Source organism: Heloderma suspectum, chromosome 2, assembly GCF_057233095.1.
Source record: "Heloderma suspectum isolate Gila_16-S chromosome 2, 16-S_ref, whole genome shotgun sequence".
NCBI lineage: Eukaryota > Metazoa > Chordata > Lepidosauria > Squamata > Helodermatidae > Heloderma > Heloderma suspectum.
In genome coordinates, this window is record NC_139459.1 from 309,148,020 (window position 1) to 309,171,787 (window position 23,768).

The 23,768-nt window shown below is 42.2% G+C and overlaps 2 protein-coding genes across 4 annotated transcripts in view; one reads left to right on the forward strand and one right to left on the reverse strand.

Moving 5' to 3' along the window:
- The first annotated feature begins 80 nt into the window (after positions 1 to 80).
- MRPS25 (mitochondrial ribosomal protein S25) lies at positions 81 to 6,318 on the forward strand. Its single transcript, XM_084840238.1, has 4 exons — positions 81 to 321; positions 1,143 to 1,249; positions 3,224 to 3,311; positions 4,250 to 6,318. The coding sequence occupies exons 1-4, from the start codon at positions 188 to 190 to the stop codon at positions 4,440 to 4,442; spliced, it is 522 nt and encodes a 173-aa protein (XP_084696364.1). The 5' UTR covers positions 81 to 187; the 3' UTR covers positions 4,443 to 6,318.
- A 1,736-nt stretch (positions 6,319 to 8,054) lies between these two features.
- RBSN (rabenosyn, RAB effector) overlaps positions 8,055 to 23,768 on the reverse strand; it is a 28,622-nt gene continuing 12,908 nt past the window's right edge. For all 3 annotated transcript variants that reach the window (XM_084840225.1, XM_084840228.1, XM_084840227.1), the window contains exons 7-12: positions 22,174 to 22,415; positions 20,289 to 20,359; positions 16,522 to 16,608; positions 15,781 to 15,883; positions 13,975 to 14,079; positions 8,055 to 12,341 (exon numbers count right to left, since the gene is read on the reverse strand). In XM_084840225.1, coding sequence (XP_084696351.1) covers positions 11,181 to 12,341; positions 13,975 to 14,079; positions 15,781 to 15,883; positions 16,522 to 16,608; positions 20,289 to 20,359; positions 22,174 to 22,415 — 1,769 coding nt within the window. In that variant the 3' untranslated portion in view covers positions 8,055 to 11,180. The remainder of the gene's footprint in view (positions 12,342 to 13,974; positions 14,080 to 15,780; positions 15,884 to 16,521; positions 16,609 to 20,288; positions 20,360 to 22,173; positions 22,416 to 23,768) is intronic.

A 23,768-nucleotide genomic window follows, 5' to 3' on the forward strand; every position in this document is an offset into this window, starting at 1 on the left:
CCTCCTTCGGGCGGACTACATTTCCCACAGGCCCTCGCGATCGGGCAGGGCCGCTGTGTTTCCTCTCCGCTCTCGGCGCTAAGGCGGGGCGGGTTGCTTGCTGGCTTCCGCCCCGCGCCAGAAGCGGCGCCGCGAGCTCCTGTCTCCCGCGGCGGCGCGCGCTGGCTGCCCCGCTCCGCCCGCGACCATGCCTATGAAGGGCCGCTTCCCCATCCGGAGGACGCTGCAGTACTTGAGCCGGGGCGACATCGTCTTCAAGGAGTCGGTGAAGGTGATGACGGTCAACTACAACACGCGGGGCCACCTCAGCGAGGGCGCCAGGTGAGTGCCGCTCTCGCGCAGCGGTCGCCCGCCCGTGGCCGGGGACGGCCGAAGCCAGGCCGCGAAGCGCCGGCCCTCGAGCAGCGCGAGAGACCTTCGCCGCAGCCAGGCGCGGGGTGCCCGTGGCGGAAGCCGCGCGCCTGGGCTGTGCAGGCGCTGCTGTGGCGCTCCTGCCCCCGGGGAACGGAGAGCTTGCATAGGGGCTCGGTAATGCCGGTCAGCCTTCGCCGGCCTGGGGCCCTCCACATGTGTTGGACTGCAATTCCCAGCATCCCCCCGACATGGGAGCTTCAGTCCAACACGGGGCACCGCGTTAGGGAAGGCTGTTTCTGGTGAAAGCCGCCCGAAGGCAAGCCCAAGAAGTGACGCGCGTAAGACGGCAGACCGAGAGTTGGAGCCTGTCGTGCAGGCCGCCTTGATCAGCCCTCCAGACTTCCCCAAACCTGGAGCCTTCCAGATGTGTTGGACTACAACTCCCGCCTCCCCTAGCCATGCTGCTTGTATTGCATGTTGTATGTGTGCAGCATTTCATAAATACATTGCAAGTACTAATGGTATACAATTGAATACTCTGAGTATTGTCATCTATGCCTAGTACGAGACACGCTGGAGGATGAGGAAAACCACCTCAAAATTCAGGATCCTTCATTGTACCATTCTGAATCTGACATGATCTGAATTTAGATTTGTTTTCCACACCACTAGCCCTTTGGTCTTTTTCTGTAGCTCTTTTCCTTGGCAAGAGCTAACGTTTCACTGAGGTCTTATTCTAAAAGGCTGAATACATCTTCTTTTGTTTGTTATTTTATCTCTCCCCATAGAAAATTTGTGTTTTTCAACATACCTCAGATTCAGTACAAAAACCCTTGGCTCCAGATTGTGATGTTTAAGAACATGACACCATCACCATTCTTAAAATTCTACTTAGGTAAGTGGTGCGTGTGTGCGCGCCAGTTTTGTTTCACTTTTGCTAAAGTGGATCGGAATATCCTGTGCTTCTGCGAACATCTTTCTGAGATTAGCAATTGACAGATGGGGAAAATAATTTATATCACCTTCTGAAGGAGGCCAAGCCAGTCATGCCCTCGAAATATCCCGGTTGAGGCAACTGCCAGTGGGACCTGATCAAATCATTCAGGATTACAACCCTAAGCCACAACACTTTTTGTTTAATCCTGTGACAGAATCCTGGTTGCTTTACTTCAGATAAGCATCAGTGGGTTTGTTTGTCTTAGGAGGAATTTCATGTGATAGCTTGCTTTTCATATAATTGATTTTCTGGACAGTTTGACACAAGTGTCCCTGTGCCTTTTTTTTTTTAATGGAGGATATAGGGCAGGGGCTGCTGAGATCTGCACTTAACAGGAAAGAGGCCCAGAACTATGTAGGTCTAGAAAGCCCTAGTCATATTTCTCCACTAAACATTGAGGTGGGGAGTGCCTGAATAAACTGACAAAACGCCAATTCCGGCACTGATGTTAAAATCTATATTTTACAGGCTTCTAGTCAGTTGTTGTCCTTGGCTATTATAGATCAGAAGATGCTGGGGGGTTGTACTAGCACAGGAGTGGGGAACTGGTTGGATCCCAGCGTCCATCAGCCCGAGCCAGCATGGCCAATAGTCAGGGTTGATGGGAGTTGTAGTCCAATATCACCTGGAAGGCCCCAGGTTCTCCACGCTGTACTAGCATAAAAGCTTGTGCAACCTGAAAGCTCTCCTTCACACACAGCCATTTGCAAAGGATTAAGCCTGTGCGCCTTAACAGCAAATGCAACAAAACTCTGAATGTTTCTCATAAACGTTATTGATGTTATCATGGGATTTTGTGGACAGGACATGGAATTTGATGTTTTATATATTTAATTTGATTGTATTATTTGTTTAATAAATGTATATCCCACCTGTCCAAAGTTGTTCAAGGCAGCTAACAAGCAAATATAACAAAAACCAACAAATAATGATAAAAACAGAACATAAACTCAAACAGCAGAGCAGCAGAAAAACCAGTATGGTTTTAAATTTAAAGGGGGGGGGGTGTTGCACTCATCTATAAGGAATCCCATCTCCCTCACCTGAAGACCGGTCCACTCAGATACTGGGTTTGAGTGTTTGTATCTGGGGTTGGGTAGAGAGACCATTTTAGGGATTCTGCTGGTGTACCAACCACCCCACTGTCCCTCACTCTCCCTGCCTGAGCTGGCCAAGGTGCTCTCTGGCATGGTGTTGGAAAGCCCCAGGACAATTGTTCTGGGGATTTCTACATTCATGCTCTGGCTACCTTAGGGGACCAGATCACGACTTCATGTCAACCATTGATCGGTCTCAGTATGTTAATGACCCAACACTCTGCAGGATATACTGTTGACCTCTTAGTTCTTCATTAGTAATACTTGTATCCCACTTAATATAATAAATTTCCAAGTGGTTCTCAATGGAGTGGGACATTGAAGGTCTAGAATTAGGGGGGAGGTCTCCATGACCCTGTTGTCGTGGTCAGACCACTTCCTGGTAAAGTTTAGAATGACAATGGCCATGTTCCTCCACAAGGGTGGTGGATGGTCCACTCCCGGAGGCTTATGGAATGCAGTGGTTTCCTGAATTGTTCTTGGAGAATTTCCATTTGACATGACTGGGGTGCCTGTTTAAGCCCTGGTCTCACTGTAGAGTGGTGAGATGGAACAGGCTGTCAACATGTTCATTCCCAAGCATCCTCTCCGGTGCTGTCGAGCCCAGTCAGCTCCCTGGTTTACTGGGGACCTACAGGCTATGAAATGGATAATTGGCCAGGCTACATCTGTATCAGTTTGCTTGTGTGTTTGTGAGAAAGACATATCATGCTATGGAAGTGATTTCTGGAAAACCCCTGTAGATACAGTATTTATAAAACTGTTTTCTCTGCAGATACTGGAGAGCAAGTCCTGGTTGATGTGGAAGAGAAGACTGACAAAGAGATAGCACAACACGTTAAGAAAATTTTTGGTAAAAGCGAGTAAGTAAACATATGTACAAACAGGCTGTACAGCTTGCTTTATTCTATAGAACCAAATTTCTAGCCTGCCCCATTCCAGTGAACTAAGAGACTTAAAATATATAACATGCATGTGCATGGTACAGGCTTACATTTAGTAAATCCTTATAAGTAGCCCGCACACATCCCTTATCATAAGTGACCTTGTCAGTCATTTGTGGCACACATGGAGAAGAAGAAAAAGAACCAACACTGTTCACATTTACAAAAGCTTCCTTGCCTGGTCACGTGGAGGCTATTCTTACTTGTTCTAGGTGAGCTGGTAATGACAAGCCTTTGACTAAATGCCATGACAAATTAAAAAAAAGTTTTGCAACAGATCCCAAAAGATTAAAAATTTGAGGAAGCTACAGGGAAAGGGCATTTTCAAAACCAGCACACGGAGTAATGCTCACACGGTCCTAGAGAAACACAGCCCCATGACGCTGGATAATAGTGGAGTCGGTTTAAGGCAGGCCACCAGTTTCCGTACCAGCTGAAGCTCTGAACAGCCAATTGCTAAGGAAATATCCAAGGCAGGTTAGACTGAACAGTTAGAAATGTATTAAAGCACATCAGGGCCATGGGAGAGACAGACGAAACTGTGTCTCCCCCAGATAAAAGAATCAGGATGCATTTATTCAGACTGAAAGTTGGAGAACAAAGAAAATACACTACACATGCTCAGAAACTAGGGTACCACATCATGGTAGTTAAGTGTTGTCAGCAGCTTAACATAAAACATGGAGTGGAGTGAGACGAGCATATCACAAATATGGTACAGTAAATTATTGTTAGAAGTTTTAACTGGTTATGAAAGGGTTTAGGAATTTTTTGTGACATTGTTTGGATGTGAGGATGCATTGATCACTGCCCAGCTCTTATTGACCTTCTCACAGTGGACTCATTTTATTTGATAGGGAAACACTCCAGGCAGAAGCAGAAGAGCAAAGGAAACTACGACATCCTGCAACATTTGGCCCCAGAAAATATCACTTGCGAGAATGTATGTGTGAAATTGAAGGTCAAATTCCCTGCCCTGGTAAAGTGCCATTACCAAAGGAGATGACTGGCAAGTATAAAGTCGCCATGAAAAACAGTACCACTTCCTAAGCCAACTTTGCATGAAGTTCATTTACATCAGGAATTAAAGCATTCAGACTGACAAGAAACTGGCTACCTGATGAGAACACAGTATTCTATAAGAGACCATAAGAGAAAGCAGAATAGCTGGACTTAATGCAACAAGTAAGGAGGAATCTTTTAAATAAAGTCATGGGCTTGTTCTTATTATGGACAGTCTTAAGTTGTGTTGTAAATATTTTGTATATGCCATCTGTTTTTAAATCAAAAGAAAACAAATCTTGATTAATCCCTGGTTTAATGAATTATATTCTTTCTTGTCGAACACACACCTACCCAGACACAGAATCCTGTCTACATAGTGTGTGCCTGGTCTTGGAAGGATGAGCTCCCCTTTCACTTAACTAACTCTTGAGTGTTGGGAGTTCCTGTAGCTTAATCCAAGAATTTGTTAATTTGCAGGTTGCAATTCTGCATGAGTAGAGAAGAAGAGCAAGATTTGGTACATTGATTCAGCTTCCCAAATATGTTTATGCTTAAACAGTTTGTTTAAAAAGAAACATGTTTTTAGTCCTTATGACTGCAGAGATATGCTTAAAAGACTGTGGTTAATGCCTGAGACAATCTCTAGTGGTTAAATACAAAATTCAGTGCCCTGCCTCCCTCTCTGCTCTTCTCCCCTAGCCAAACCAGCATCGAAGTATGTACATGTGGCAGAACTCAGTTTTTCTTGGTGCAGAACTTGAATTGCCTAGCTGAAGGATTTTAATTTTTTAGAATGGAGTACATGTAGTTCTGAACTAGTCCAAAAAAAAAAAAACTACTGATGACAGTAGACTGAACAACCCCTTATGAGGCAGTGGGTGATGATAGTCAGACATACTTTTCTGTTGAAAACAACAGAGCCTTGTGGCAAGTTGGACTGGAATTGTGGCATTTAGTTCTGGTTGTGGCTGCTGCTTACTTCATTCCCTGCATCCACTCTTGTCCACAAGGGCTGTAGCAAGCAAGACTCCCATACTCACGGAACTTTTGTTCATCACACATTTTTCAAATTAAGACTATAGTCCTACGCACACTGTTTCGGGTGTAGGTCTAAAACTACTTTAAAGAAAAACATACACTAACCTTGCTGAACCTGTCACTTCATGCTTGCTTTTAATTTTGTGCAGTATTAAACAGCAGATATTGTTAACCACTTCCATTATTGCCCCGGGTAACTACATTTATTGATTGATTTGTACGCTGCCTTTCTACCAATGGAAACAGCACTTAAAACAGCTTACAATCACAGATCCAATGTAATTAAAACAACAATAAAACAAGGGCATAAAAGCACAACAATAATGGAATAAAAATGGTATCCAACTCAACAGACCTGTTTACACACTAAAGGCCTGCTTCAATAAAAAGCTCTTTGGGGAGGACAGCAGAGACAGAGTGAACCTAGACTCCCTCGGCAGGGGCTTCCACAGCCTGGGAGCAGCCACTGAGAAGCCCCTCTTTCACATCACCACCAAATGTGCCTCTGAAGGCGGTGGTCTCAAAAGAACGGCCTCTCCAGAAGATCTTAAGAATCAGGCAGGCTCGTATGGGGGGAGGCGGTCTTTCCCTGGTCCCAAGCCATATAGGGCTTTGTATGTCATAATCAGCACTTTGAATTCTGCCTGGAAACAGACCAGTAGCCAGTGAAGCTGTTGTGACAAGGGAGTAACACACTCCCTGTAATCAGCCTTGTCAACAATCTGGCTGCAGCATTCTGGACTAGCTGAAGTTTCTAAAGAATTGTTGAGGGCAGCCACAAGTAAAGCGCATTACAGTGGTCCAAACAAGATGTGATTGAGGCAAGCATGACTGTGGCCAGATCAGATATCTCTGTGAACTGTCGCATGGAACACATGCCTGACCACCACCGAAACCTAGGCATCCAGGTTCAAGGCCAAGCAGTACACCAAGCCTGAGCCTTTATAGGGAGTGTAACCCCTACAACGCAAGTTGAATCCCTGTTCCCTGGTCTGCTGTTTGACTAACCAGGAGCACCTGTGTCTGGTCTGGATTAAGTTTCAATTTGTTTGCCCTCATCCTGTCCATTACTGACATCAGGCACTGATGTAGAACCAGAACAGCTTCCTCAGATTTAGATGGAGAGTCGGGTGTCATCAGCAAACTGGTGGCACCAAACTCCAGACAATCTCTCCCAGCGATTTCATGTATATGTTACATAGCATGGAGATAAAATGGAACCCTGATGAACACCACAGGCCAATGGTCACAGCGTTGAATAAAAATCTACCAGCACCACTTTCTGAGATCGTCCCTCCAAGGACCAGAACCACCGTATAACTGCCTCCCAGTCCCATCTCAGTCAGACACACTGCAGAAGGCTACTGTGGCTGAGGGTACTGAAAGCTGCTGGGAGCTCTAGCAGCACCAACAGGGACATACTCCTCCTGTCCAGTTCCCAGCATAGATTGTCCCCCAACATGGCCAAAGCAGTCTCTGTCCCATAACCAGGCCTGAAGCCAGGTTGAAATGGATCTAGCTAATTGCATCATCCAGAAATGCCTGGAGCTGAGAAACCACCACAAGCTCCAGCACCTTGCCCAAGAATGGAATATTAGCTACTGGCTGGAAATTATCCAGGGGGGGTTGGGGAGGGTTTTTTTTAACCAAAGTGTTACCACCACCTCTTTTAGGTGAGATGGAATAGCACCTGGCTGTAAAGAGGCAGTCACCACTACCCTTACATTTTTGGACAGTAGATACAAGAAGTTGAGTAAACTGGAATAGGGAATTTTTGTAGTATTTAAAAGAAATATGTATAGGGGCTATACCTAATGCATAATTTCACTAGGTTAAAGCTTGGAACCTGTCAAAGATTAGAATAAGACCACAATACTGGGGAAATCATCAATTATAGCAGTAAAGCGAGTGAGCAAGGAAATACATATCACATAGGACAATGCATCTTGCTTTTGGGGCTCAAGTGGTACTGAGTCCTGCAAGAGCTAGGGCAACATGTTTCTACTCTACGGTACAACTGTGTATGATTAAAGATGTGCTTTGCACAGAGAACATCCTGGGTTCAATTCCCAGTAGGGAAGGGAAAGACCTCTGCCTGAAACTCTTGACAATCAATGTATAACAGGGATGCAAAACTTCCAGCCCTCCAGGGGTTTCCGGGAAGGCTGTCCATCATCTTTGTCCCCCACTTCCCCCTGCCCCAACTACCAATCGTTGGGTGGTTTCCCAACTTTTGTGCAGTGTTTTCCTCATTTAAAATGCTTCTCCTAAGGCCTTTAAGCTAAATATGCTAGCATTTTTGGAGCTTTGGCCCTGCCCATTTTATCTTAGACCACACCCCTTTTGACTTCAGCCACACCTACCACTAAAATGCAGTCTGAGAGCGTCTAAAAGGAGTTCGACCCTCAGGCTGAAAGAGGTTCTGCCCCCAGCTGTAGAAAATATTGAGTTAGACAAACCAATGGTCTGGATCAGGATAAGGCAGGCTCCTTCATCCTATTCAGATGTCAATAACCCAGCAGTTCACATGAAAGGGGCTTGCTGGAGTGCGGCAACTTGACTTTGACCTATGATTTCATGGGAGCTGGGAAAATCAATCTACCTGTACACACACACAAACAAACATGTAATTTTATTTCATCAGAAAGCTTGCAAACTAGAGTAGTGCATGCAAGTATATAAACAGATGTCATTAATGTTAAATCTCATGAAGGCATGGTTTTGTTCTCTTTCATAGTGTCAATTCAGTAGTACAAATGGAAGGCTGTCAAAATGTGGGTCTACCACCATCCTATCAAGAAGGCTAGTTACATTTCACATTGACTTGCAGTCATGGAGCTACAAACCAACATAGTTAATAGTAAAAGTACAACAGTACTATAAGTATATCTTAGAGTATTAGACTATGAAGTACATACAAAGTACAAAGAAGGCAGAATGCATGTAACAAGGAAAAATACATGTTTTTTAAAAAGCCACTGAAACATTTATTTTGGCAGGAATATACAAAGGATGTCGGATGAGTTTGGTGCCTTGCTGCCTATAATAAATGTGGATGGTTTTGCTTTAGATGAACCACTGCGCCTTAGCTGGTAGTCACTTAAAAGCTGTAGCGATCACTTAAACCATCTTTTTTTACTGCATTTTACCAGACATCTACTCTAATTACCTGATGTTCAGCCTCAGTCCTGTTAGGTCTGTTACTTATACCACAAGCCCACCCTCAGTTGCTCCCAATTAGGAAAAAAAGGATTATATTAAAAACTTAAGCACCTGTTCCTTGCTACTGTAGGCACAGGTTCTGTGGTCCACAGGATGGCTGAATGTAATTCTCAGTGCTTACTAAAACAAGCTGCCATTCAAAAGTAGCAGCTTTAGCTGAGATGTGATATACTTACAGTTAAGCCAGTTTTTCCCCTCCAAAGGAAAACAAAACTAAAGGGGAACCAGAAGGAATATTTTTCTTCTTAAACAGTCTAAAGCCCCACCAAAAATAGAGAAAGATTAAAATGTAATACATAAAGCCTAGTATGTAAAGTGCTGCCTTAGTTCTTGACCATATTAATCATCCCACCCCCACCCAGTAACAAAACTTAATTGTAAACATTTTTCTGGGATCCATGCAGCCCAAAAAGTTTGCATTAGTAGACTTACAATTCACTAACCAGCTATTAGTGTCCTGCTACTCTTGGATTAAACCCTTGTTTCTTTGCTTAGTATTTGGGCCAACATTTTTTTAATGGGAGCAAAAATCACTAGGTTTATATCGCAAAACTGGCTCAGTTGTCAGCTGCTGAGTCTCCCTCCCATTCCAAACCGAAGCAGAATTTTACTTCTAAAAACGCACGATACTCTTCAGGTGCACCCTTCATGTGTGACATTTAAATTGTCCTACATCCGCAAAAGTCAAATGTGACCAAATCAGATTCATTCGGCACAACTGAAACTAGAAATCGTTTTGATAGCTCCAGTTACCATTCTTTTGACTTTTTCTAAAAATTCCTGTGCACAATTAGAAAGTAAAGAAGATCAAGGAAAGATGATTTCTTTACCTTTTCCAGTGGAAAAAATGAACAGCCCAGTCTTAAACACTGCTGCTTCGCAGCCTCCATTTAATACAAGAGGGCTTGGGCTTGCACAGCAATGAATGGAAGTTGCACAGCAACACTTTTGGTATTATGCACCTCTGCTCTCTTGAAGTGCGCACTAGGAACATTCTTTTACGCGGGGTTTACAAAGACATCAAAGTGGCTGAAAACACTGCATGTCTTTCTTTAGGGTTTTTCTAATATTCAAAAGGTATCAATTCAACTTTTAACAGAGTCAGCTAAATGTTGTTTAAAAATTATGATCTGGACTTTCTATTGTCTCATTTATGGCTAGAACAATTGCAGGCCATAGTTGGCACCTATTGTGATTTGCTGCTGTGAGTTGATCTCACATCATGCTATCCCTGTAAGCAGTGCCCTCCAGATGTTTTGGACTACAACTCCCATCAACCCCAGGCAGCATGGTTAACGGTCAGGACTTATTGGAGTTGTAGTTAAAAACATCTGGAAGACACCGTGTTGCCTGATCCTGCCCTATAGTAATTGGTGCAAACCCCCACATTCAGAAGCATGTCTATGCTGCGAGCAGAAAACAGTTTTGAGTGTGATGGCATTTCTACCAGCCCAGGAATTTTAGGAATTATAGTTCTGAGAGGAAACTCAGGAAACCCTCAGCGCCCTCACAAAAGGTGCAGCTCAAAAGTTCCCTAGAGGAAGCCATCAGAGTAAAAACAGTTTAAGTTTGTAATGTAGATGATCCCTGAAAACCAGATGAAAGGGACAGGCTTTTCTCAAGAAAATTCTTCATTCTCTCAAGACAGGCTTCAGGGGTCTAAGTTTTCTTAAGACAAAGATATCGCATCTAACATCACAGCTACCCAAATCTACTTTTAAATCCCTTTATATTATCTTTTGTATTGCACAATCAGAACATTGGCCTTTATACTGTGCAGGTCACCGCATTTCAGAAACCTACTTTATAATACTTGCTTTTAGCATATGTGGCAGTTACGCACATCTGCTAAAAGCACTATCTTATTTCATGCTTGACAGGGCAAAATCAACTTAGTGTGCCTCCACCAATGGAAGGCTTCCATCAGCAGAATGGGGAAGGGGGCAATTTTCCTCCTGCACCCCCCAAAATCTGCTCGGGACTGCTGGGGGACCTTCTGGTTCAGATTTTGGGGCCTGCGGGGGGAGGGAGAATCACCTGTTGGCAGAGGGATGCAAGTTTGATTCCACCCAGAATTTATAAGACAACCTGGGTCCCTTGCAAGAAGAAAATTAGCTTAGAAGGCTGGTCTGTAATACTGCAATAGCAACCAAACAGAGGAAAGGTTTGCAGAGAGTGACCTGTATTTTAAAGCATCAGTTTCCTTATTATACTCTGCAGTTTACAGCAAAAATGAAACATATGGTAAGAAGCATGACCAAGCTCTTAAAGTTGGGTTGTGATAAGTTTAAAATAGATTTTAAAGTAGTTGTAAAACAGTGTTAGGTTATTACATCATAATAAATTGTATGGACGTTATCTGCAAAGTTTGAATAATAGTGGAAATGCCTACACCAAAGTGCATTAGATGAGATTCAGTCCCCAGAACTCCCTCTTGCAATGTGTTTTTAATTTTACCTCCCCTGCCTCTGGGACAAACAGGGAAGTATATAAAGTTGTATGTGCATGGATGTAGCTCATAGTTTAGCAGCTGGATTTCTCCTTCTGTTTTGCTAATGTGCGTTTCAGTTCTTTCAAATTCTCAGTCAGCACTTCTACCTCATCCATCCTTCCACTGTGTTTGGCATCAAAAATATAAGCTTTGATATTATCTATCTGTTGAAGCAGTAATTCCTCTTCTATGATGTCTTCTCCCAGCACTTCATTATCATCATCAACTTCAAAAGGATTCAGGGAGGACGATGATGAATCCTCAAATGGATTCCCAGATGCCCGATGACCTACAGGTGCATGAAATGGATTTCCAACTGCATCTTCAAAGGGGTTTGGAGCAATGACAGCTACTCCATTTGCTTGCTGACAATCCTCTTCATCTTCAAATGGGTTGTATTCTTTTTTAGCACTGTGCAAGGCTTGGGTGGGCAAGGAAGCCACTGTGGAGGAGTCTTCAGCAAAAGGATGATCAGGTTCCCTCTTTAGACTGCCAGTGACTGCCTCATCTTCAAAGAGGCTTACGGGGACAGTCTTATTTTGCTCTGTTACTCTGTCATGCTCTGGGACTCCTAGAGGTTGGCAAGGGAAGACTGTGCTCTCACTAGTTGGCAGTCTGTCACCACCACTTGGGGAAGATGTCTTAGAGCCTGGGTTACTTTTGTTTGGAGTGGTGCCCAGATCCAAAGCCTGTGCTATTTGGTTTATGCCCTCTTTCCCAGCCTCAGAGCTATTGTGCTTTACGTCTCTGAAATCCAGCGAACGTGTCCGTGAATGCTGAGACATTCTTCTTTTATGTTCCCTCTCCCATTCCTTTTCACAAAGGATCTGCAATTGTTCTCTCTGCATCTCCTCCATCTCGGCCTGCCTTTTAGAAAGCTCAATGGCTTTGTCAGTTTGCTGTTGATCATACTCGTCCTGAAGTTGCCGCAGGTTCTCCTGCAACATGTGGACCTCATCAAGGCGATTTGCTTCCTTGGCTTGCTTAATAAAGGATGTGATATTGTCAATCTGCTGAAGAAGCGGATCTGCAAGTTCCTGCTGGCGAGATACACTGGCACTGGGTAGCCAACCTTCAGTTTTCTTTACTGCAACCCTTTTTGGCTGGGACACCTCACCATTGGATGCTGCCAAGGATCTGGAAATATAGTCCATGGGCTTCTCCTCCACTCGTCTCTGTGTTTCAAGTGTTGCCTAGCAGAAAGAAAGAAAAAGAAAGTTAGACGGAACCAGACCATGGGAGGAGCCCATGCTGCAGCTCCTCCTCTTGCCAGCATTGCCTCAGGTTCTGGGTGGGTTGTGGGCTCCTCTCAAGTGCCCTGGCACATACCTTATTACCCAAGGAGTGCAGGAAGGAGCTGAGCTAAAGCAGCTCCCACACTGCAAAAGAAACATGAGGAAGTGGGTACAGAGAAATCATGGCGCTCTGATCCTGAATGCATTATGTGGAAGTATGTCTCACTAACATGGATTTGTCAAAAACAAGTCCTGCCAGACAAATCTGATCTCATTTTTTGATCAGGTAACCTCCCTTGTAGACCGTGGGAATGCTGTAGATATCATACACCTCGACTTCAGCAAAGCTTTCGACAAAGTGCCCCATGATATCCTGATGAGCAAACTAGCTCAAAGTGGGCTAGATGAAACAACAATCCGGTGGATCCACAGTTGGCTACAGAATCGGACTCAAAGAGTGATTCTCAATGGGACCTTCTCAAACTGGGGAGAGGTAACAAGCGGGGTACCGCAGGGCTCAGTCCTGGGCCCAGTGCTCTTCAACATTTGTATTAATGACTTGGAGGAGAAGGTGCAGGGAATGCTGATCTAATTTGCAGATGACACAAAATTGGGTGGGATAGCTAATACTTTGGAAGACAGAAACAAAATTCAAAGTGATCTGGATAGGCTGGAGCGCTGGGCAGAAAACAACAGAATGACATTTAATAGGGATAAATGCCAAGTTCTGCACCTAGGAAAAAGAAACCAAATGCAGTTACAAGATGGGGGATACGTGGCTCAACAACACTATAAGCGAGAAATATCTTGAAATTGTTGTCGATCACAAGCTGAATATGAGCCAACAATGTGATGTGGCTGCAAAAAAAGCAAATGCTCTTTTGGGCTGCATTAATAGAAGCATAGCTTCCAAATCCCAGGAAGTACTAGTTCCTCTCTACTCAGCACTGGTTAGGCCTCATCTGGAGTACTGTGTCCAGTTCTGGGCACCACACTTTAAGAAGGATGCAGACAAACTGGAGAGGGTTCAGAGGAGGGCAACAAAGAGGGGACTGGAAACAAAGCCCTATGAAAAGAGACTGAAAGAACTGGGCATGTTTAGCCTTGAAAAGAGAAGACTGAGGGGAGATATGATAGCGCTCTTCAAGTCCTTGAAAGGTTGTCACAGAGAAGAAGGCCAGGATCTCTTCTTGATCATCCCAGAGTGCAAGACACGGAATAATGGGCTCAAGTTACAGGAAGCCAGATTCTGGCTGAACATCAGGAAAACCTTCCTGTTAGAGCAATACGACAATGGAACGAATGACCTAGGGAGGTGGTGGGCTCTCCCACACTGGAGGCATTCAAGATGAGGAGGGACAGCCATCTGTCAGGGATGCTCTGACTTGGATTCCTGCATTGAGCAGGGGGTTGGACTCGACGGCCTTGTAAGCACCTTCCAACCCTACTATTCTATGATTCTATAACTTCATTTGCACGGTGTGTCTGGGCATACAAAATTATCAGAAGGACTTTAAGGAGCCAGTAATTTTAATTAGTACATAGATACAAATTCTTCAAAATGTATCCCAGTGCTAACTGAAATATTCACCTGTCTCTCCATCTGTAGTTTTCTGTCCAATTCTTGTTTCTTTTTCTCCTTCAGTTCTTCATACTGGTCTTGGGTTGGTAGGGACATCAAACCAAGCAATTTTTCCTGAGGACATGTTTTCAAAATATTGCTTAAAGAAGGTAAAGGCTGTAAGGTGTATTCAAAACTTGAAATTGCACTGAAGAGTGTGTAAATATAAATATAACATTATAATGGTAGTTATACTTCCTTATTTCCTTACTGAATACTTTTATTCTGCCTCTCCATCAAATATGCTCAAGGCAGCTTATAATATAAAGTTAAAACACACATGATAATAATACAAATTGTGCCAAAGAAAACAAGTCAAACGTTATCAACAACAACAATGGTACCCTCCGGCAAATTAACACATCAATGCATCTTTCAAGAAACAAAATAGTTCTTCATCTGACACCTAAAAGATAAAAGTGTAGGTGCCACTATCCTGCATTGCCACCCACCTATCCTCTGAAGGTGGAGACTTTAATCCACTGAAGGTGGAATAAGGCTTCTAAGGGCACAATCCTATGCGGATAGGTGGCCGCCTCCAAACTCGGAGGCAACCGCCTATCCAACGCAGGGCAGGAGGAGTGCAGAGGGGTTTGTCCCCTCTGCGCTTCAGCTGCCCTGCATTTGCGGCTAGATAGCCAATTTTGGCTGTCTAGCCATGGGGGGGCAGAGTGGGGGAGGAGGCTGCTGGACAACACACAGGATGTGTCATACCGGCATTTCTGCCTCTCCCCCCCCGAACGCCCCATTTCGAGCACAGAGCGCAGGGCCATTCCAAGCTGCCTGCCAGGCACTACGGGGCGGCAGCAGGAGGCTGGTTCTCTGGGAACCGACCTCAGAGCATAGGAGTGCTCCTGAACTATGACAGTAAATAGTAGGTTCATGCAAGAGAAGGCAGCCCTTCCTTCAACCTAGTTCTGAACTGTTTTAAGGCTTTGTAGGTCAAACCCAGCACATCCATCCACCTAGGCCCATCCTCTGCTGCTTCCATGCATTGATGGAACTATCCTCCAGGAATTTGTCTAATCCTTTTAAAATCCATCAGAGTCATCACTCATTTGTACAGCGCAATCCTGTGCGTGTCTACTTGGAGGTAAGCCATTTTTGTAATTAATTGGCTTTCACTCCCAGGTAGGTTCATATAGGATTAAATCAATTATACATTGGGTTAAGTAGTAGTTCCTTTTGTTTTCATATCTCTAAAATGTAAATATGACGTGGAAGAATAAATCAGCTTCAAATATACCTAAAGTGCTAATATTTCAATCAGTTTATCAGATTACTCTCAAACACTTCCTAAAAGTTAGCAGCTGAGAATAGTTCCTAAAACCAGAAAAAGCAAAATGCATCTTCAGACAAGAAAATGGGGGCAGAGGGTGAGGTGGTCAAAGAAAGTGAGGATTAACATTGCTTTACCATTAGACTTAAATATTTAGATGAGCTTATTTATTGAAAAACCATAGCATGACAAGCGAAGTTAAAAATACTTAAGAACAATAATTGCAAAGTTAGCTTTTGCAAAATTCAACTGAAGTGTCCACAAACAACTCTCAGCACTAAAATATAATGCAAAGTTCTTCATTAGGCTTGTAAACAGCAAGTCACATATTGTGAATGAGAATTACCGGCAACCAGGTGTGGAAGTGTTTGTAAACTGAAGACCAATTATTTCTGTTTTGTATAAAAATCTTTAAAGCCTTATAATATCTTGAAAAGTATTTCTAAAAACAGTGTAATACATGACTAAGAGCTGCTCATCCCTCATAGATAACCTACCTGTACAAAAAGTGTGGCTGAATATCTGATCATTCTCTGAAGTTGTAATGTTCTGGGATGAGGCTGTGGCTCTTCATTCAACCCCAGAGTTAGAATCTTCTTGCTGAAACAAAAAAACATTCACAAGTTTATCAGCAATACCAGCTTGTCAACTATGATTTATTTAAGCACACTACAAAACGTTAAATAGACTGTCATAGTCACAGATGAAGTCTTCCCAGTTATAAGTAATGTTAAATGCTGGTGATTATTATTTATAAAGGATCATATAATGTTGTGTGGTTGGCCTGGAGTATGTACTTCACAATATTTTCTCATCAACATCTATGAAGTTCTCACATTTCTCTGACAATAAGACTTGTACTGCCACACACAAAAATAGCACACTGAAGTTCTGGCTTTGTTAAATTTTTATTAAACTACTGTAATCAAATCAGTTTTGCTTCTTTGACTACTGATTGATTAAAACAGATACAGACTTTGAGCTATATAGTTTCATTACGACCAGAGCATGGCACAAATGTAAGCATGCCCAAACTAAGGCCACAATCAACATTTATTGACTGAAATTAATGGGCTTAAATATTCTTGGACTGTGGCCTAGGACAGTAAATGTTTAGTTAAACTATTTATATACCACCTTCATCAAAATTGATTTCAGGGCTATTTACAAAAATATAAGAACACGCACAAGGTTAAAATACAATTATAGTAATTCTACCTCCACATATTCCCACTTACCTTAATGCATCTATTAACTCATACATTTTTTGCACCTCCATCCTGAGACTGTTAGCATTTTCAAGACTGTAGGTTGTCTCCCCAGCACTGGAAGAAAATATGCACATTTATATTCTTCTAAATTGTCATCCTCACCAATAAAACAGTTATTTTGGGAGCAAGTGTTTTATAGTCATTATTTCATCTAAATCGTATTCTGGCCACTGATGCATTGGGGCAGGGGGGTTAGAAAAAAACACTTTTTGCAATACTTACTACAGATTTTTGTGTGCACTTACTACTTTCATCATCTCATCTGGAAATTATTTAGTTGAATAAAACGAACAATACAGTGGTAACCAACTACTCTTTTTAGGCTGTGAGGCAGCACTACACAGAATTAACATCACAAGAGTTTATGGACACCCCTGGGTGTACCGAAACAAAACCAAGGATTTACAAAATTACAGCTGGCCTTGATAGCCAAGCATTTGTTTCAGCTAGTTAACTGCAGTAGAGTCCAGTCTTACCACAACAGAGCAATATTATTATATGCATTTATCAACACAGTTATTGTCTGATCAAACTGAAGTTTGAAGTTATATCACTCAGGCTTTATGTATGTTGATGATATTAATTACACACACTTTTAACATGCAATTCGTTCCACAGCTTTTGACAGTTTTTTTCCCTTTCAAATTTTTAAGATTATTCTTTTTCACACACACACACTATATATATATAAGCTCAAATATTAAACATTTGCATTATTGTTTTCTGACAGAAACCTCAAAATGTGGAGAAATGTGGATGCCTATTTTAAGTAAGATGCCTATTTTAAATTTTCTGTTTAAGAAAATTTACTATAAAATGAAGGAAGAATGACTAGTTTTTCAAAAAAGGGAGACCTGTAGTACCTTAAAAAATAAACGCTTTTGGTCGCATGACAGAAATCCAATGCATACTTACTTAGGAGTAAGCGCCATTGAACTTAGAGGTGCTTACTTCTGATTGCATGGGTTCAACTTGTAAAACACACAAAGGATCTTCAGCCAGCTGAAATGCAACCTTTAGCTTGTAATTAAAAGTGTAAACAATCTTACAAATGAGTGTTACTGTTTTAGCTGCTAGCCTCAAGGGCACCTTAAAGACACGGCATAATAAACTTTGACAGACTGGAGCCCACTTCACCAGATGCATGCAGTGTCACCCTGAGTTGTCAGATAAATATACGCATGTGTGTAGGGAGAAGAAGAAAAGTTAGCAGTGAAGTCAGAAGGAAATGAAATGCAAGTACTGCAGACCGTGATAATTACGTTAAAGCTTACATGTATGTAAAACAATTACAGTGACCTTTCTCAAAGTAGTGTTGATAAACATCCTGGCATTGATAACTTAATTAACATCTGTGGCACAGTACAAACCCAGGATATCAATTCAGGCCACAGGTGATAGAACTGAAATTCTTGATAAATGTAAATTAGCAGTTTCATGCTGAATTCCCTCTTTGAAGCTCCTTAGCTAAAGAATAGCCACATTAAGGCCAGCAACAGGGTGTTTTGGGAGGTTGAAAATTCACCTTCTATTTTCTGAATACTGTCTATTCTGATGTCATATTTGTTTTCATGTGTTCTTTTGCAAACAGACCGGCTTGTTTGTCTCATGTAGAATGCAGAAGAGCATTCTGGGCTCTGGTCCACAAAAGCTTATGCCATAATGAATTTAATAGTCTTTCAGTTGCCACAAGACCCTTTATTGTTTTTACTACAAGGGGCTAATACGGGTACCTCTCTGGAAATTGTTAGCGTGGAAGGCAGCCTGAAGTAGGCAACCCATCAAAGAAAAGGAGAGAAATATCCAACCTTTCTTTGCTGCTTTTCCACATTCCCTATTTTATTTCTCATTCCTCATTCTTTATTGGTATTTAATCACACACAGTTAGGAAAAACACATTTAGTTCTTTCAGTGACTGCAAGGGTTGCACATCGAGAGAGGGACAGACAGACAGATAGACAGACAGAATCAAGCTCCACTCTCCATTCCCCCAGTCTCGTTTTTAATCTGGTTTCTCTCTGCTTGCTCCAATTGATTAGCATAAATAAGATAACTGAACAAGTATTCTCAATTAATGCTATATTATTTAATAATGGATGTTTCTGTAGCTGCTCTCATCCAAACGGTTCATAACATGGAACAATGGAGCAACTGCCCTCCTGCTCATTACACTGTGCCAGCAGGACCCACCAGTAGCAAAACAAGGAACTAGCAGTTCTAAAAGCAACCCTGGAAATGAGCGGAAACACTTGTTTCTGGATTGGGGCCACTCAGTGGAGCTCCCTTCTCTGAGCCATGCTGACGTGTCCTATGCCAGAAACAAGTACTTCTGTTCATATCTGGCTGCCTTTAGAACCGTTAGTGATGAGTCATGCTGCTGCACAGGCAGCATAGGATACTAATATTGGAAAAGAAAAACATATATAAAAAAATCTTACTAAAAGACAACGTATCTTTAGCTAAAACTTAGCCAAAGAAATGACTTGTGGAAGCATTCCTTTGGTATTCATAACACAGGAAGCATTAATAACCATTTAAAAAACATGTTTACTGCCCAAAGGGATCTTAGTTTTTACCACTTTGGGATATGGTAAAGACTGTACACAGCAATTCTCCTATATCAGTATCGTGTCTTGAATAATTTGTATGTAAACAAATTGCCATATCGGAAAAACTGTTATTTTACCCATCCAAGATCAAACTATTGAACACTGCAGTTTACTCTAACATGTTAGTAGCTCTCATTGAATAAGGGCAAATTCAGACAATGACCTAGTTCACATGTAATGACAACCAAGAGTATGGGTTGTTGCTTACCCAGAGTTTACCCATGATTTGTCTGCCAGATGATCATACAAAATGCAGGTTGTTTTTTCAGTCCCTGGCTTGTTCGTTTCCCTCCTCCTTTACCAGCTCCCTCCCATATCCCAATGCCTTTGCAATGCTGTAGTAGTACTGGCATGTAGAATAGACGTGTTTTCTGACCACTCTTGCCTGCTGCCTCTGTACCCTGGCAAAACAACCCATAAACAACCCATGCTCTCAGGTTCGCATGTAATGACAACCCAGAGTTAAGATAACCCAGAGTTCACAATCCAACAACAAACCATGGGATCTCTTTCTGCTTGTTCATGGTTAACAGCCCATAGTTAACCCATAGTTCTGGGTTCACATGTAATGACAACCCAGGATTCCACAACCCATAGTCACCCCATACCCTGGGTTGTTGCTACGTGCAAACCAGGTCAATATATTTGTGTATGCATCACACAAAACTGGCGTGTTAAAAATAGCCTCAAGGGACTTCACAGAATCCAAAAGTGGTGAGTGAGTTGGGTCTTAGTTATTAATATGACAAAAACAACAGATACCCATGTTGGGTTCATTAAAAAAAATCCAAACGCAACTGCAGGGTAATACGTTTATTAGGACCCATTGAAATGTCTCAAAGTAGCAAGCAAGCTTTCAAGTTCATCAGCACTCTTCTTTAGGCTGCATGTTAAGCAAACAAGGCAGGGAGGAGACAAAGGATATTGGTGATTCCAATCTGCAGACTGGAGTTTTTCCATACTGCCCACCAACATTTTGTTTTTTGTTTTCCTTAACATCCAGTTATTAATATGCAATTAATGCCTGGCTTCAGTGATTTGTTGTAGATAAGATGACCTCTTTCTTCCTGTACATTACATACAAAAGGCATGCTCATTAAAAAAAATGTAACTGAATAAGCTTACTTTAATGATTCTGCCATCTTTATGTATTCTGGGGCCTTCTGATCAACCTTTCCCATGCAAAGTCGAAGTTTCTTGTTTAATCCATAAAATCAATAGATTAAAATTCAGTTATTTACAGCAAGAATTCAGACACAAAAATGCTTGGTATGCATTCAATTTTTCCTGTCCTTTGTGTTTATACATCTTTGCTAGTAGTTGCTAACCTAACTATCCAGAAGATCAAGATCTTTGACCAGGGCCTACCAGATGCAACAAGGCCTGAGACAGTGAATAGAATATTGGACTTACTGTGTTAAGTTCCTTTTGGAGAGGATGGAGGATATCCTTGAATGGATTGCTCCCTCCACTCGCTGTCCACAACCCCAAGGTCTCTTTCTTGGTCAGTTACTGCTAGCTCAGATCCCATCAGCTTATACTTCAAGTTGGGATTTTTTGCCCCTACATGCATCACTTTACACTTGCTTACACTGAACCCCATTTGCCATTTTGATGCCCATTCTCCCAGTTTGGAGAGATCCTTTTGTAGCTCCTCACAATCCCTTTTTGTTTTAACCACCCTAAATTATTTGGTGTCATCCGCAAACTTGGCCACTTCACTGCTCACTTCTAATTCCAGATCATTTATGAACAAGTTGAAAAGCATTGGTCCCAATACAGATCTCTGTGGGAGAATTTACCATGCATTCCTACTCTCTGCTTTCTGTTCTTTAACCAATTACTGATCCATAAGAGGACCTCTCCTCTTATTCCATGATGGCTAAATTTGCTCAGGAGTCTTTGGTGAGGGCCTTTGTCAAGAGCCTTTTGGAAGCCCAAGTAAACAGTGTCTACTGGATCACTCCTGTCAACATGTTCACTGACACTCTCAAAGAACTATAAAAGGTTAGTGAGACAGGACTTACTTTTGTGGAAGCCACGTTGATTCTTTTTTAGCAGGGCTTGTCCTCCTATATGCTCAGTAATTAATCTTTAATAATGCTTTCAACCATTTTACCTGGAACTGACCTTAAGCCTGTAATTTCCCAGATCCCCCCTAGATCCCTTTTTAAAAACTGGTGTTACATCAGCCATTCTCCAGTTATTGACAACATAACATTGTCAATAACTAGCTTCACTTCTGATAGTTACAAAACTGGCTTACTCTAAGCCTAAAAACAATTGCTGTGTTGTTACCAGCTTATGGGCATGCTTAGGGTATTCTTAGATCACCATTTGATTGTAATTTCATATGTTAGTAGCCTAGACCATATCTGGTTCCTAGATCTATTAAAGTGAAAAGTCTCAGTTCTAAATTTTGGGACTACTTTTCTCAACTCAGCAGGAGTTCCATCAAGTTAACTTTAGTCAAGCTCCCCATGCATTTTCTCTCTAGATTTCTTCCCTAGGGCCACTTCTATGATGTATCAGATTTCATACAAACTGACCCCCACAAAAAAGGAGGTCAGATCCTTTTTTTAAACACCCACCCACCCAAACTGTAAAGGCTGCTCTTGCACAAAACTCCCTACACCTGTGTGAAATTTTGAGGACTTCCTCCCCTCAGAAGAAGCCACTATGCCTGAAAATTTCATCCAAAATTCTGCTTAGAAATCAAAAAGTTATCAACAGTTCCTTTAAAAAAAAAAAAATGTAAACAAAGCTTTGAATTTCCTGAAATGAGTTCTGATTCTGACCAGAGTTGAACTGGATGGCCTCTGAAGTGGTCCAAGCCAAACTGCACTTTCAAATCGGGGAAGCAGGGTCTGAACTGAATCTTGTGGATGTTTATTTTTAAAGTGAACAACACCTAGCATATTAGGTAGTAAAAAGTAACGAGCAGTATAAATTCCTGGTAACATGTAGGTCCTACTTCTCTTCCAGTCCCTCTTAATAAGTGTCATTTTACCTCGTAGAATTTCACGATATCTGGCGTGTATTCTTTCTCATCAATCTGTTGTTCTCTTTTGAGCAGGGTGTCTTTACAGTGTCTGCAGCAGCGGATTCGATCATCATCCTTTTCATCTAGGACAGAGCTCACACTGCTTACACTACTGATGCTGCCACGGCGAGAGCCCTGAATGCTGTTGGGTGAGCAGTTTGGGCTAGTATGAGAGGCCAGGACTTCCTTGCTGGCAGTGGTGAGTTTGCCTGGAAGGACACACCAACAGAACATGATAGCAACAAGGCAATGGTCCAGCTGAAAAAAACACTAGTCCAGCTGATCTTGAATGTATGTTCAAAGACTAAATTCAGCTCAACTGAAGTTACTCCTCTTAACATGGGCATAGTGGTGACATACTTAATAGGGTAGTTGTTGGGAAGAATTAGATCAGGATGTTTTCCCCATCATCTTCAGCCTTAAGAGACAGATGTAAATATAGCTTTGGGCGCAATGTAGCATTAAACAGATGGCAAAAGCCACAGGACTAGGATATTACGATGCTCCATGCTAGTGGCTAGCTGACACTGAAAGTGTTAAATACGTTTGCTGACAAAAGACTGAAGAGGCTACTTCAAATTGAAGATGGCTAATCTGATCTGGAATGGTTGAATGGTCTGAATGAAAGTTTTGGGGTGACGTACAAGAAGACCCCTGACTCATATATAAGAAGATCCCAGACTTATATTCCAGACCCCTGACCCATGGGAAAGAAGACCCTGAAATTATGATTCTATGCTAATTAACGTTATCACATTATAATACCTCTAAGACTTTACAGGACTGGCTTTGAAAGAAGAGGAAAAAATGTAGCTGTCTTTGCAAGCGGCTTTGCAGAGCAAGAGCAAGACCACGGCAGAGAAGCTAATGTGAGTGAAGGGACAGAAGAACTGAGTATGCTTAGACACCCACTAAGAGGAGGAAAATCACTGTTAGACATCTTGTGTTATACACCTGCAGATAAGAAAATGTCCTTACTCAGTGCTTGTTGGGCAGGGGAAGCCATAGCAATAAGCACAAGCAATGACTGGGAAGAGGTGTTAGGGCAGATATGACCAAATATGATTAAAGATGACTGTGAGTTCAAGGAAGATGTACTGGGGAGAAACATGTCAATCAAAATAACATGCCCAGATGGTAGACATTTTAGCCACATTTTAGGAAGTTTCAAATTAATTTGTTAGTGATAATGCCAGAGCTGTTCCCAAAACACAAGGGCATAAAACTTGAGACTATTGAGGAATAGACAGACACCTCACTTCCGACTGATGAATGTGTCGTCTAACCACTCACAAACCCCATTTTTGATAGGAAGATGGTTGTCTCATCACTCATTGGGGCCTCCACCTCTGACCAGAACAATTGTATAGAAGCCCAGGTAGCGAGAGGTTTTTTCATCTTCTGCTACGCTTCGTTCTCTCACTGCCTCGCCTATCTGGACCCAAGGATTTGGGTAACTATGGACCTCTTTAGACTCTCAGACTTTTGAACTCTTTTAACTCATTACTTTCTGAAGTTAGGTCCTAGAATATTTTCTGAACTTAGGACCTTATCTTATTTCT

Bases quoted from the DNA above. Each gene is read 5' to 3' on its own strand.
- MRPS25 (XM_084840238.1), top strand. From the start codon at position 188: ATGCCTATGAAGGGCCGCTTCCCCATCCGGAGGACGCTGCAGTACTTG. The intron at 322-1,142 runs GTGAGTGCCGCT...CTCTCCCCATAG, and splicing joins CACCTCAGCGAGGGCGCCAG to AAAATTTGTGTTTTTCAACA. The intron at 1,250-3,223 runs GTAAGTGGTGCG...TTTTCTCTGCAG, and splicing joins ATTCTTAAAATTCTACTTAG to ATACTGGAGAGCAAGTCCTG.